Source organism: Maylandia zebra, linkage group LG18, assembly GCF_041146795.1.
Source record: "Maylandia zebra isolate NMK-2024a linkage group LG18, Mzebra_GT3a, whole genome shotgun sequence".
NCBI lineage: Eukaryota > Metazoa > Chordata > Actinopteri > Cichliformes > Cichlidae > Maylandia > Maylandia zebra.
The window spans coordinates 18,788,561-18,801,676 of NC_135184.1; the positions used below are offsets into that span (position 1 = coordinate 18,788,561).

Below are 13,116 nucleotides of genomic sequence, written 5' to 3' on the forward strand. Positions count from 1 at the left end.
CCTGACAAAATGCCACTATGTTTGTTGTGATAACCACACAGGTTTTGTGGGAATGAACGTTTTCTTTGTAGGTATGCTAAACGTAGTCCTTGTGGAAGATGTGTCCTGTGCGGTGGATTGAAGTGTGAATGAATGAGTCATTGTGCTGACTGAAAATGAAGATCAATAAGAGAAAATCAAGTAAAATATGTCTAATGTCTTCATTTGTCATATGTGCAGATTTTTATTCAAAATTTCATTTTCTGTTTTTCACTTCTCTCTTAGCAAATTAAGTCACATAACTGAGTTGTTGCAAGTCTACGCAGGAATTTTGTAGTTTTTGCTGAGATGAAAGTCATGGATATACCACAAATCCACTTGCCAATAAACTAATACCATACCATACCATACCATACCATACCACCTTTATTTATAAAGCACTTTAACATAAAACCAGAGTTCACAAAGTGCTGTACATGCTAAAAGCATAAGTAAAGAAAATTAAAATGAGATAAGATAAAATAAATAACTAAAAAACTAAAATAAATTGAAACATGTCAAAACAAATTGAGTCAACCCCTCTAATCAATGCCAAAGGCTTCAGCGAATAAATATGTTTTAAGAAGACTTTTAAATTCAGAGAGAGAAGAGGCCTGCCTAACATGCAAGGGTAGATCATTCCACAACTTTGGAGCAACTACAGCAAAAGCACGATCACCTTTAGATTTATACTTAGTTTTTGGTACCTTAAGAAGCTGCTGATTGGCGGACCTAAGGGAACGGGGAAGTGTATATGGTTGTAGTAGCTCCGAGAGGTGGGGGGGGGGCAGGCTATTAAGAGATTTAAAAGCAAATAAGAGAATTTTAAAAACAATCCTAAAATGTACAGGTAGCCAGTGGAGTGAAATTAAAATTGGGGTAATGTGCTCAAACTTTTTTGTTCCAGTTAAGAGACGTGCTGCAGCATTTTGCACAACCTGCAGGCGCCTAATGGACGCATCACTAACCCCAAAATAAAGTGCGTTACAATAATCCAGCCTAGAAGTAACAAAGGCATGGATTACTGTCTCAAAATGCTGTTTCGATCATATGCCCTTGGAACAAATGATTAGTGAGGTATCTTTTGACCTCTACAGCAGGATCACCAGTTGCATTGTGGGTAAAATGAGCTTCTCTAACCCGGCTGTCAAAAAAATTCCCACAAACTGTCTCTTGCTGTGGTTTCTGCTAGTGATGATGATGGCTTTTAAGCTTTCTGGGAGTTTGCGGTGTCATCAAGTTTGCTCTACACTCTGTCAGTCAAGCCTAGTAGCAGCAGGTAAGCTACCTGTCAAAACCGTGGTGAAAAAAACCTCACTGAGCTCTGGTGATGTGACGTGAGTTTGGAGCAGTTTTTTTGAAACATCTGCACTTTGTGAACTCGACACAGCATTGAAATGTCAGTACTGAGTGTCTCCTCACTAGTTGACATCAGAAGCTGCTGCTGGAGTACTTGTGGGGAAAAACGTCTAATTTTGTTTTTAATTCATTGCATCACTCTAAATTTTAATACAATAGTAATAATGTTTAATTTGAGGTATGTTGCTTTTATTGTGATAAGGACAGAGGAAGAAGAGGCAGAAAATAGAGGAGGGCAGTATCTGAAGGCAGGAATCTGCTGCATGGGATATATGCAGCCTAACTGCTGGTTAGCCGTGTTTGTTATATTTAGAATAGTAAAAATTAGTAAATGTAACACTATTCTGTTCTTTTAAAATAAATGATTTTCTGTTACAATCATAGGTGTGTGTTTTGTTTTTTTTAGTTCAGAGTGTGTTCATGTTTAAAAAAACAACTTTTTAATATGACATAACAGCCATGATAGTTGCCTCTGACTACTCCGCTCCACTCAGGCTTTTGCTGCTATTTAACCAATTAACTGACACCACCTTATTCATTGGAGACATGCCTTCTTTCTCTCTGTCAGCACTGTGATCAATGAGAAACCAGTCAATACCAATCAGCAGGAAGCAGGAGCCGAACTGGTTTTAAAGGGTTCAAGTGTGGGATGCTAACCGACTGATGTAGATACAGAGGTTAGCCATGTAGGAGTTAAGCTGGTTACAGATAACAGCTCATTTAACCCACAGGGTCCCACCTGCTGCTCTCACCAGGGGGCCGTGCTCCAGATGGCCTGTGATTGGTTTCACACAGGCCGAAGTAAGAAGCACTAACAGGCCCTGTTTATACTCCCAGTGGGAGTTTGTCTGATGCTCATGGCGGATTTGTGTGCAACCATGTGGGTGCATGAAAATTTATTTGCCACCTTATAAAAGTCAGAGAGAATTGAGTTTCTGAGTGTAGTGATTAACATGGAGACGCTACTTTTCTGGTCAAGATCTTTAGACTTTGACTGATATGAGTCATTTAATTTGGGAGGTACTAATCTATTTGAATTTTATCTTCTATCTTCTGTGTCTAAATGCTTTATGTCTAAGATTCATACTCTGATGTACACAGCAACTCGGGGTTCAGTATTTTGCCCATGGACACTTTGGTGTGCGGACTGGACTGGACACCCCTGATTCTTTTTGATTACATTAAATTGAAGCTGTCCACACCGCCCCCATTTTGTCAGTTTTTGCAGCACGTTGTTTCTTTACACTCATGCTTTGTTCTTTTAGAGGTTTCTAGTGCAGGTGTTCAGCACATGCATGAACAAATATTAAGTCTCCATCGTCACTGAGCAGATCAGAAGCTTTTAGCAGTGGGGTTTCTCTCGCTGGTAACTGAGAGCATCATTGGCACCTCAGCTATGATTCACAGCACTGCTGCTTCCTTATCAAAGGACACTGAAGAATTGTAAAAGCCAAAAGAACAATTCATGTGTCACAATCAAGCACCAGCCTCCAGAGCTGAACAAAGTAGCAAATATGGAATTGGCAGAAACTGCAGTTCCTCCAGTTAAGTTGCTGAAAAGGATTTACCTTCCCAGTACATTCACCTGTGGCTGACACCAACAAAAAAACCCAAATACAGACTCGACCCATTCATGTCACAGAGTGCAGAGTTGGACACGCTAGGCTTTTCGGCTAGCCAAGTAAAAACAAAAAGTTATGTGATGCTAGTACAAGGTATATTATTCAAGTGTCTCTCCCCCACAGTTAAGGCTAGAGTAGTAGATATTTAATCTTTATTATCCGCTCCACTCACAGTTGGAAACGGAGTCATGCATGCCACTTAAACCACTAGTGAGTGGAGTCAGGTGGAGCCCCCTGTAGTTTAAAATTGGTCAGCTCTCAGAGAAGCCCTCCCCCTGTCTGTCTGTAAGGCCTCACTCTTTTGGAACATTTTCATGAAGCAGAATTATCTGAAAAAATATTACAATGATAAAACAAATACAGAACACCAAATCACCCCAATGATCTTGAAATGCAGACTGAGAAAAACGTGCATGTCATTATTGCATGATTGTAGGACATGCTGAGATTGATGTGAAGTTGTGTCACAAAACCTGAATACGAGGTTTTTTAAAATATTTTTCTTCATTGCACTTTCCAGACTGAACAGCGTTAATCTCATTCAATAGAAACAGATGGAAATGAATTTTCAAAACAATCTTACATCCTGTATTTTATCAAAATGAAAGCTTTCATTAGCTGGAGTTTCTCATTAAGGACAGAAATTGATTTACATGAACAGTTCCATTTTCACCCCAAATAATAGTTTTCATCATAACTGCCCCCCACCCACCCCTTGTTTTTCTAACATTTAGCATTCCACACTGCACCTATTTTTAATCTATCAACCCGACAGCATTTTTAACCAGTGGCAAAACATTTTCCACTCTGTTTATATCCACACAGCAGCTGTTACTGCTCGCCATCCAATGGGCCAGTTCCTCTGAGAATTTTGCAGCAGTACTTAAATGCAGTCCTGCCTGAATATGATACATAGCAGCATCATGTTTGATTTCCAGCAGGTTAGGTTTTTTTTAATAATACAAAATAGAGTGAGATGGACATCTGACAGCATAGTTCTCTGCACGTCAGACTGAACCTATACAGCTGCTCTGCTTTCCCTCTGCACCTCCTGTTCATGCGAGCAGAAAGACAGTCTGGAGGAGTCGTGATGCCCATCTCAATGAGAGGAGGAGTTGAGTGGGACACAAAAAGGGAGGTGGTGCATAGAGCAGTGGAGGAGAGATGTTGCAGGTTGTAGCATAGAGAAATCTACAAGAAGCCTACCAGCAGGTCTTGAGGAATCATGAGTCTCATCTTAATGAGACATGGTAGGAGGAAAAAAAACAAAAAAAAAAACTCCTCAAATCTTAATACTCTACATCTAATGTTGCTAGTCAAGCACATTTCCTGACATGCAGTTTTTCACTACTGAAAGCAAATCTGCTGTGTTATACAATGCTATTGTACATTTCAGTATAGATTTTCCAAGCATCTAGTTGTAATGCAATCTTGCTGCCTTGTCAGCAAGAATCAGGAAAACAGGGTGGCACCTTCATCATGTTACTGGCTTGACTTTGTAGAATATCTACCTCAGCGAAAGTTAGTCACCTTCAAGCAGTGATTTGAGACAAAACCCAGTTGTTCAGCATGAGCTTTTAACAAGCTTTTTATTAAAAATGACAGCCAGAAATGGCGTGCCAGTGGAAGGTCATCCTTTCAGTTTAGCGTTCAGTGCTGCTGTGGTCTTCTCAGTCAGGATCACTTCACCACTTGAGACTAGGCCCCTCTGGCTCTGGGAAACTTTCCTTGCTGCAGATACTGCTCTTCCTGCAAGGCAGGCATTTTTTCCTTTAAGTGCTGAAAAAGAAAATCTTACAGAAGTGCATAAGTGAATATGTAAAGCTAAAAATTCTAGATGCCATTTCAGCTCTTCCAGGGGGAAGCCTTTCTACCTTTGATTTAAGCTTGCAAATGCCAATTTCAGTGCGATCTGCCTTCTTGAAGTGTAAAAGCTCTGGAAGGTTTTGCTAAACTTGCATAAAGCTGCAGTTCTGTAAACTTAGGGCAGAATGCCAGGCAGTTTAAGTATTAGACTACAATCAAGATACTCACGCTGTCGATGACAGTACTGCTCACAAGAGTCCATGCTGGTTGGATAGCAAACAGCTGTGGTGCAGTGGATGAACACCTTTTTTTTTTTAAAAAAAAAAAAAGGAAAAAAAAAAAAAAGTACATTTGGTCAAGAAAAGTTTCTGTAAGGGAATCCAATTTAAATAAGCTCTGCTGTACCCGGTCTTGCTGTGGAAAGAAGTCGTTTGGATCCACAAATGTAAACATCTTTATGACAAAACGTTTGTGGTGCGTCGGGTACTGAAGCCCAGAGGAGCTGTCCACATGAACCACTGTGGTCAGGAATTTGTCATCATGGTATGGACACCTGCAGCCAAGAAGAATCCACCTTAGCACAAAATACAAAAACTGTACAAAGTTGTATCTGATTGCTTTTATATACCCATTAAACAGAAGGTCCCACTGTGGCAGGCTGTCAGGATTTGGATTGGCAGTGGCCCAGCAGTGCTCCAAGTTCAGAATGATATTTGGGTCGGACCTTGCCAAGATGCGCACCTCAACATAGACGGGTTCCCGTAACACTTTGGTGATTGGGTAGTCTGACGGGGCATAGAAGGAGCTGTACGCTGCCACTTCTGCAAGTAGAGTAATAGTTTTAGTGCATACAAGTTCATTTCTGTACTGCTTCTTAGGGGTTGTGTCACTCACCCTCCACACATCCTTTTGTGCGGCACTGTCCACTTCCCAGTCTGAGCTCCACTCTGAGAGGTCCTGCAGCAGCAACCGGTACGGGAGGAGGAACAGGGCTCACCTCCAGGATGAGAGCCTCTGTGGCTGTGCCGGAGTACCGACACTGGAACAGTAGCCTGTTGGCAGAGCACAACTTTGTGCTATTTAAGCAGTCAAAGGCCTACTTAAGTTTCAGTCCCTTTAAGAGTTAAATCATAGAATGAATGGAAATCAACTACAGGCTAATTGCTTTGTAGTGTGGCACGACAACAGAGGCACTGGTTCTAGATATTAGTCCAATAGGATCGACAGGTTCTCTTTCAAGTCCAACATGTACCCACTGAACTGCTTAAGCTTTTTGGAAATTATACCTTAAACATACACTATCAGAAGTATGAACCTTTTAGGGATGGCCGTCATTTTATTTATAGCACATTTAAACAAAATTTGACTGGCAGTGCTTTAGAAACAGTACATTTACATCGCAGCTGCCAAAGGAGAAAAGTTTACAATACATGAAGCTAAAGGGGGTTTTATATAGAGTTGACTCAAATAAAAATAAATAATCAGTGCTTTTGTGTTGTCATTGTGTTCAGAATTTGCCAATTAATGACTCAATTCCCATTTGACAGACTCACTCAAAATGGCTGTCCCTGGTGATTGAGCCTTTTAGGCCAACTCCTACTTCATAAGACGACGACATGTGGTTTTCATAAACAACAAAACCATCCTCCTCCTGTGGGAAGAGGGGAAAAAAATATGACTATGTTCAAGTGATGAATCCGATCAGATTGTATTTTCATATTAAAAACTGTCTAGATAACCCTCCACCTACCGTAACTGTGGTGCCACATGCTGTCACAGGGAACTGAAAGATGGCAAAGGCAGAGGTGCTGTCGACAGAGGTACAGAAGACATCGTCAGTCTCCAGCAGGTCGATTGAGTCCAGCTCTATAGGTGGCAGGGTGGCATCTCTAGCCACAACCACCACAAACTGGCCATCCCTGGTACACTGCACAGTCACTGGGAGACAAGACAATAGATGGGTGAAGGTCTGCTCAGTTTCACATGTCCACCAACAGGAAAAGAAACCTCACCGAAGCATAAATACCTGTTTTCCCATAGTAGCACCGTAGCCCATCAAAGCAGCAGTTCATTTTTTCACATTGTTCAGGGGTCAAATCTGGAGTCCCACACCGGAGCTTCTGAGCCTCCTCTACCAGGCATTTATTAAGAGGAGCTGCAGTTGGAGGGACATTTGACTGTTGTTGAAACCACTGAAAAGAATGAGAAGTTTGAGGTTTCTGCAGAGGAATCTTCCAGGAATGCTGCGCAGTAACACAACAAACACAAACAACCACAACACTAAACAGCAGCTTGAAAAACTTCATTATGGTGTTAATAACTAACTACACACTGGCCAAATCTACAACAACCACATCTATGGCTGGGATGCAGTCTTTATATGTGATTGATTGTGTGTAGTTCGCTATGAACACCGCCTCTCATTGTTAGTAGTCAATTGTGTGCCAGCCCTGCAGAGTTAATCAGCTGGGAGCTGACAGGTGGAGCTTATTGTCTGCTCATCTGTCTGAAAAGAAGTCATTACACGACTGCTGAGTCAAAGCTGAGTGATTTTTTTTATTTATTTCTAAAGGAGAATTAAAGAGGAAAGCTGTGAATGGAGTTTCTATTTGCAGTCAGTGAATTTTCCACAGCTGGGTCTGTTTACTCAGAGCTTGAACCTTTGCATGTTTACGCTGAATGTATTATTGTGACCCAACACAGTATTAATTTTTAAAGTGGAAAACATGCTGTATCACACTGACATTTTCTACACTGTCTTCCTCTGTTACTACCAGTGTAAAAACTTTTTCCTTTCCATCTATTCAGATGTATGGGCGGTACACCCAGGAGCTGGGTGTGTTTGCCAAGGAGGAGGCGGAGCGCCTACGTGATGGAGGGGTGCGGGATGGCGGTGGCATGAGGAGGAACGCCAGCGTTCGTAGTCGTGCTGATCTTCTGGAATATGAGAAGGACCCTTGTGCAAAGTGCCAGTGTAAGTGACGATCACTCTTTTAACCCCTAACCCACATATTGATTCATAAACCACGTACAGACAAATTTGATTTTAGGTGGGCCAGACCAGTAAAGCGGTTTCTACAAAATGTTCCAGTTTTTCTATTTTCACCTATTCAGTTTATCTAAATGATATTTATGTATCACTAGTTCACAACAGTCACTTCAAGTCACAAAGACACTGCAGTACAAGCTACTGTTGTACAGTACTGTGCAAAAGTCTTGAGGCAGTCCTCATTTCTTTGTATTTTGTTGGGAAAATGGGAAAAAGGTGCAGCAATTTATTAAAACGTGCAAACGTGCCTGGAAATACAGTATATCATGCAAAAACAGAGTTTGTATACTTCTAACAAGCTTGAAAGTCAATATTTGGTATGACCATATTTATTCTTCAACATAGCCTGAACTCTCTTAGGCAAGCTTTCTTGTAATTTCTTCAAGTAGTCTTCAGGAATAGTTCTCCAGGCTTCTTGAAGGACATTCGGAGCTCTTCTTTGGATGTTTGCTGCCTTTTGTTCCCTTCTCTGTCACAATGATCCCGCACTGCTGCCTGAAGATACAATGGTGCTTTTTAAGTTGTCTGCTACGTGTAGATACAACACTTGTTCGTCCCTTGAGTTTGGTGCCTTTTTATCCTTGAATGATTCATAGGTCAGTGTTGAGTGGCTTAACAAAACAAAACAAAAAAATTCCTCTGAAAATGGTCAGCTACAAGAACTGGAGTGAACAAAACCGCCAATGTCAATATAAGAAGTTTGAAAGACCTTCAGAAAGCCTGGATTTAAAAAAATCATAGAAACACATCGGTATGGTGTAGTGTGGGTAATGTTTTTAAAACTGACAATGATTTAGACTTCAGAGTTTGGACAAACACGGTCAGCTCATGATCTGCTACAACAATACTTTGTGATTAAGAATAAAACCGTCCTTCTCTCCTGCTGGACTCTGCAGAACTCATTGTAAGGCTGAATGTTTGATACTCCCTCTTCAGACTCAGGCTTGCAAGGAGAAACTGTGCAGGTAGTGCCTGAAGGTCAGACCAATGTAGTGATTAACTATAGTGAATCGTGTGTGTGCGCACCCCTAAAACTGTGATTTCAGCTCTCCACTGAGCGTTAAAGTCGTGTGAAAGCGACGAGTTCTTGAAGTACAGCACAGCAGCTACAAAAGATGGAGAAAAAAGGTCCTACATATTTATGGTTTCCTGATAGTATTCCTGATGGTGTCGGACTTTTACGTCCGATAAAAGTTCCTCAGTTTAACAGTCCCAGCCTGGCAGTGATCAGGACAAAAACTCAGAACTGAGGCTGATAAACGTCTTAGAGAGTAACACCCCCACATAACCAACAAAAACATCATTTGCATTAAAAAACTAGACTTTCCTTACAGAATAGATCATTTACATGTCACAGTAAGATTTTCTAAAAGGCTCATTTTGAGTGTTTTTCTGCTCACACCATGCTACCTGCATGCGACTTGTATGCTTTATAAATGAAGCCCAAAGAGAAGAATTAAATGTGTCTGATCTGAGCAACGACCTCCAGACACCAAGGACTGTCTCAATGTCAAAGGCAGGGACAGCGTCCTCTGCTGGCAGCCAGTGGCCCAGATTGTGTTTGTCAGTGTGTGAGTGTATCCGATTGCTTCACTTTGTGTTTACGTTTGTTTATGTGAGCAAAACGCTGATCTGAGCTGTCAGGTTATTTTATGTCTAGTCTTCCCAGATGACTGCAGATAAAGGAGTGGCACCAGCAGAGAGCTCCACTTGAGACCGATGTACTCTACAGTAATGGAGTGTTATGTGTATTTCTGTGTGTATGCGTGCATCTTCCAAATGTGTTTTGAATGACTGTGATATTGCTTTTCAGAAAGTCACACTGTATTTGTCATTTTTCAAAGCTTACAGCTCTACAAATGAACTCATCGTATCTTAATCAATCCAGGCGAAACCTTACAGATAAATACGTATCTTAAAGCTGGAGTGTCTGTCGAGCGAGGAAATGTTTTAGTGTCTACTTCAAGTTGAGTCGACCTTCTTTCCAGAGCCTTGTACTACAAAGTGAGTTTAACACAGCCAGGGGATCTTTTTGTTATCTGAATTCACTTACCCTAACACAGACATTCGGGATAGGCAGCAACACAAGGGTAACGATCTCACTGAGCTAACCCAGGGTTTCCCTGCATATACACGTGAAAGAGGTGGTGTTGGCAGCATCTGACCATTCACAAGAATGGCTGAAGAACTTAAACTATACTATGGGAAAAATATGACGAGGTTAAACACAGCAACACAGCTCCTGCAGACAAATCAGCAGTGTGAGTTTGCGTGAGAGGAAAAGCACTTTAGAGTAATATTGTATTAAGAGTGTCTACTTTAAGTGCTTTGGTCAGTAAGGTTGGAAAAGAGCTGCTATATTAATAAAGTGTAGCCTATTTATAGCCAGGAAAGAAAGCCAGTAAAAAAGCATAGTGTGTGAGTTAACAGACCTATCAATAACACGGTTCTGTCGTTAAGATAAGGGAGAGTGGGAGACTCTGATAGATTATAACGAGTATTTGATTAAATTGATGTTTAAAAGATAGTTTTAGTTTTTGTTCTTTTAGCAGCAGCCTCAGTGGTGTTTAACAGCCTGACAGTAAAGAACAAATATAAAAACTGTACTCAAACTTAGGCTTAGTTTACGTGCAAGTCGAAGATGAGGTCAGCCAGAACGTGTTATATTATGATGTCAATATACCCAGTAAGAAGTGATCCACAACTCATAGTATTAGGAATCCTGGGTTAACCTGAAAGTTGCCTGGATAAAAGGAAACCATGCCTCGTAGTACAGACCTCTGCTGTGGCATTTTGGTTGGTAAAATGAAGAATCTGATTATTCAATTTATTGATTTTTGTAATTTCTGATTTTGTGGATCAGATAAAATACATTTTTCCAAAGCAGTTTATATTATAGAGTAAAGATCCTATGATAATAGGAATAATAAAATTGCGGATCTGGAGCATTCAGATGTGTGTCTAACAAGATGTCACAGAGAGACGGCACGGCTTTTGGAAGTATTGAGAAATGGTTCTCTTAAGTGTTCCTGTGAGTGGCTCAAAGATTACGGCCATTAAAATCTGTTTTTCAGACCTTTTTCTCGTGTATAGAGGTTCCTCCCAATTCTCTGAATCTTTTCATGATACTGGCACTGCGGTGCAGTGGTCTTAACTCACAACAAGAACTATCCTGTGTGGACTGCATGTTCTCCTTGTGTCTGCATAGGTTTATTACTGGTGCTCTGCCTTCCTCCCACCATCCAAAACATAGACGATGGGTTAATTGGTGATTCTAAACTGGCCATAGATGTGAGGTGGATAGAGGCCTGAATGAATGCATGGTTAAATGTGATCATAGTGTAAAAGAGCTGTAAATGTTAGCCAGTGTCAGTCCACTGTGTACAGAAGATGAAACTCCTTATCAGTATAGCAAACTGTTTAGAGTGGCCAGATCCTCCTTATCTTCACCCATGAAATAAGTAACAATAAGGACTTAATAAGGCAACATGATTGATTATTCCCAGTTTTTGTTGCTTAACCTAATTTCTTTCAAGATATTCCCCACAACACAAGCTTTAGCATCACATACCTTTTCAGTCTTTTGTCTTTATTTTACACATTTTTTTGGAAACAGCATTATAAATACTTAAAAGTTCCACTTGCAGTTTACCCGATTGTTTTTCAGAGGGGACACAGATTTATTGAACTCTATTAGTAACTGGGGGAAAAAGTTATGTAAGCCAAATAACAGAAAATAAAGTGTTAAAATAAATAATCACTCTCAGGGATGACTCTCGACAAGGCAATAGGAGGGAAAGGCAGTGTTTGTTTTTACTCGTGCTTGCGTAAGTGAGCCAGCGTGGTGGCTTTCCAGTATCCATCTCTGCCTCTTTGCCCTTGTGACTAGTGATCTGATTAAAGAGCAATAGATTGCACTATAGGTGAAAGCTGCACTATATCAGCACAGCGTTGCTTGCTGGCTGTAATAGAAGCCATTTAAAACAATCAGTCAGATCAGCAGCCAGCCAGAGTGATTTGTGTGTTCACTGTCTGCCGTGTGTGCTCATAGATCAAGAGGTGTTCGTATTTTTAGACTCATCTTTGGAGAGGCGCTCAGGCTGGCCAGGCACCGCTGCTTTCATTCTTAGGTAATGTGTGCTGAGAGAGCCTTCAGATTTGGTGGAAGTGGGAGTTTTAGTGCTTTCCTCTCATGCATCTGTGTGGGAACATCATATCTGTGGGTGATGGACTAGTGTGTGCCTCGGTTCGTATCAGTAGTTGGAGGTTTTTGAACAAGGCAACCTACACATGCAACTAAAGACTGTGCTGCTGAGCTACAAAACATGTACTCCCCTCACTGATTATTTTTGCCTCACAGAGTGAAATGTTGGTGCATTTTTGTAGCAGGTATTAATCAGACCTGGGACTGCAGGTTATTCCAAGGTTCAGCCTCAGTGAATAATATCACAGCTAGTGTTTCACTGTACATTCGAGGACTGTAAATCTTTGAAAAGGGCTGTAGGTGAATGATCTCCTGCATTTTCAACATTATTAATGATTAGGGTGATGCAATGCAGGACTCGCAGAGGTGGAGAAAGTGTCTGGCGTTGGGTGTGATTTTTAGTGCGGGATCAGGAGAAGACATCTGTGAACGCCACTGAGCCTGCGGATGTGAGTGTGAGCCAAGATGCACATGGAAGTATGTGGTGGTGCAGGTGCCAGAGTGTGTGTGTGTGTGTGTGTGTGTGTGTGTGTGTGTGTGTGTGTGTGTGTGTGTGTGTGTGTGTGTGTGTGTGTGTGTGTGTGTGTGTGTGTGAGAAAGAGATTAAAGGGAATACATACAGAGAATCTCTGAGAATACCCCCTCTTTCTTTTTAAAAAGAGTTTCAACTGAACTGTCAAGTAAAATGACACAATCTAGAAAACCATGTCATCTCATATGTTCACTTAGATTTATCTGCTAAATATTTTTCAGAGGCATGTTTTCTTTTTGACTCTGTGTGAGATTGTGTCATGTGTCAGATTGCATGCTTATCCCATGTTCATGTGTAGGTTCTATGCTGGCTGTTTGCCATCCAGCAGGTGGCCTGGCAGCTGGACAGCCTGCCCCATCACGCACACAGTTGTGCCTCATTTGCCTCAGGAGACGCTGCATCCCATTGTGACCCGCTTCCCGGCCTAGAAAGACTGCTGCAAAGTCCTTTCATTTATCATTTTCCTTGTTTTGGTTTTTGAATAGCAGCATGCCATTCAAACAAGATTTAACACGAGCAGTTCTTT

At 41.2% G+C, this 13,116-nt stretch overlaps 2 protein-coding genes across 6 annotated transcripts in view; one reads left to right on the plus strand and one right to left on the minus strand.

The window, feature by feature from the left end:
* The window catches only part of clcn2a (chloride channel, voltage-sensitive 2a), a 62,483-nt gene that overhangs the window by 16,462 nt on the left and 32,905 nt on the right, over positions 1 to 13,116 (plus strand). For all 5 annotated transcript variants that reach the window (XM_023154602.2, XM_023154600.3, XM_024806000.2 and 2 more), the window contains exon 2: positions 7,614 to 7,779. In XM_023154602.2, coding sequence (XP_023010370.1) covers positions 7,614 to 7,779 — 166 coding nt within the window. The remainder of the gene's footprint in view (positions 1 to 7,613; positions 7,780 to 13,116) is intronic.
* LOC101484639 (zona pellucida sperm-binding protein 4) lies at positions 4,560 to 7,171 on the minus strand. Its single transcript, XM_004542685.4, has 8 exons — positions 6,832 to 7,171; positions 6,556 to 6,743; positions 6,359 to 6,456; positions 5,700 to 5,857; positions 5,434 to 5,626; positions 5,211 to 5,358; positions 5,034 to 5,109; positions 4,560 to 4,748 (listed from the first exon to the last, which is right to left on the minus strand). The coding sequence occupies exons 1-8, from the start codon at positions 7,109 to 7,111 to the stop codon at positions 4,630 to 4,632; spliced, it is 1,260 nt and encodes a 419-aa protein (XP_004542742.3). The 5' UTR covers positions 7,112 to 7,171; the 3' UTR covers positions 4,560 to 4,629.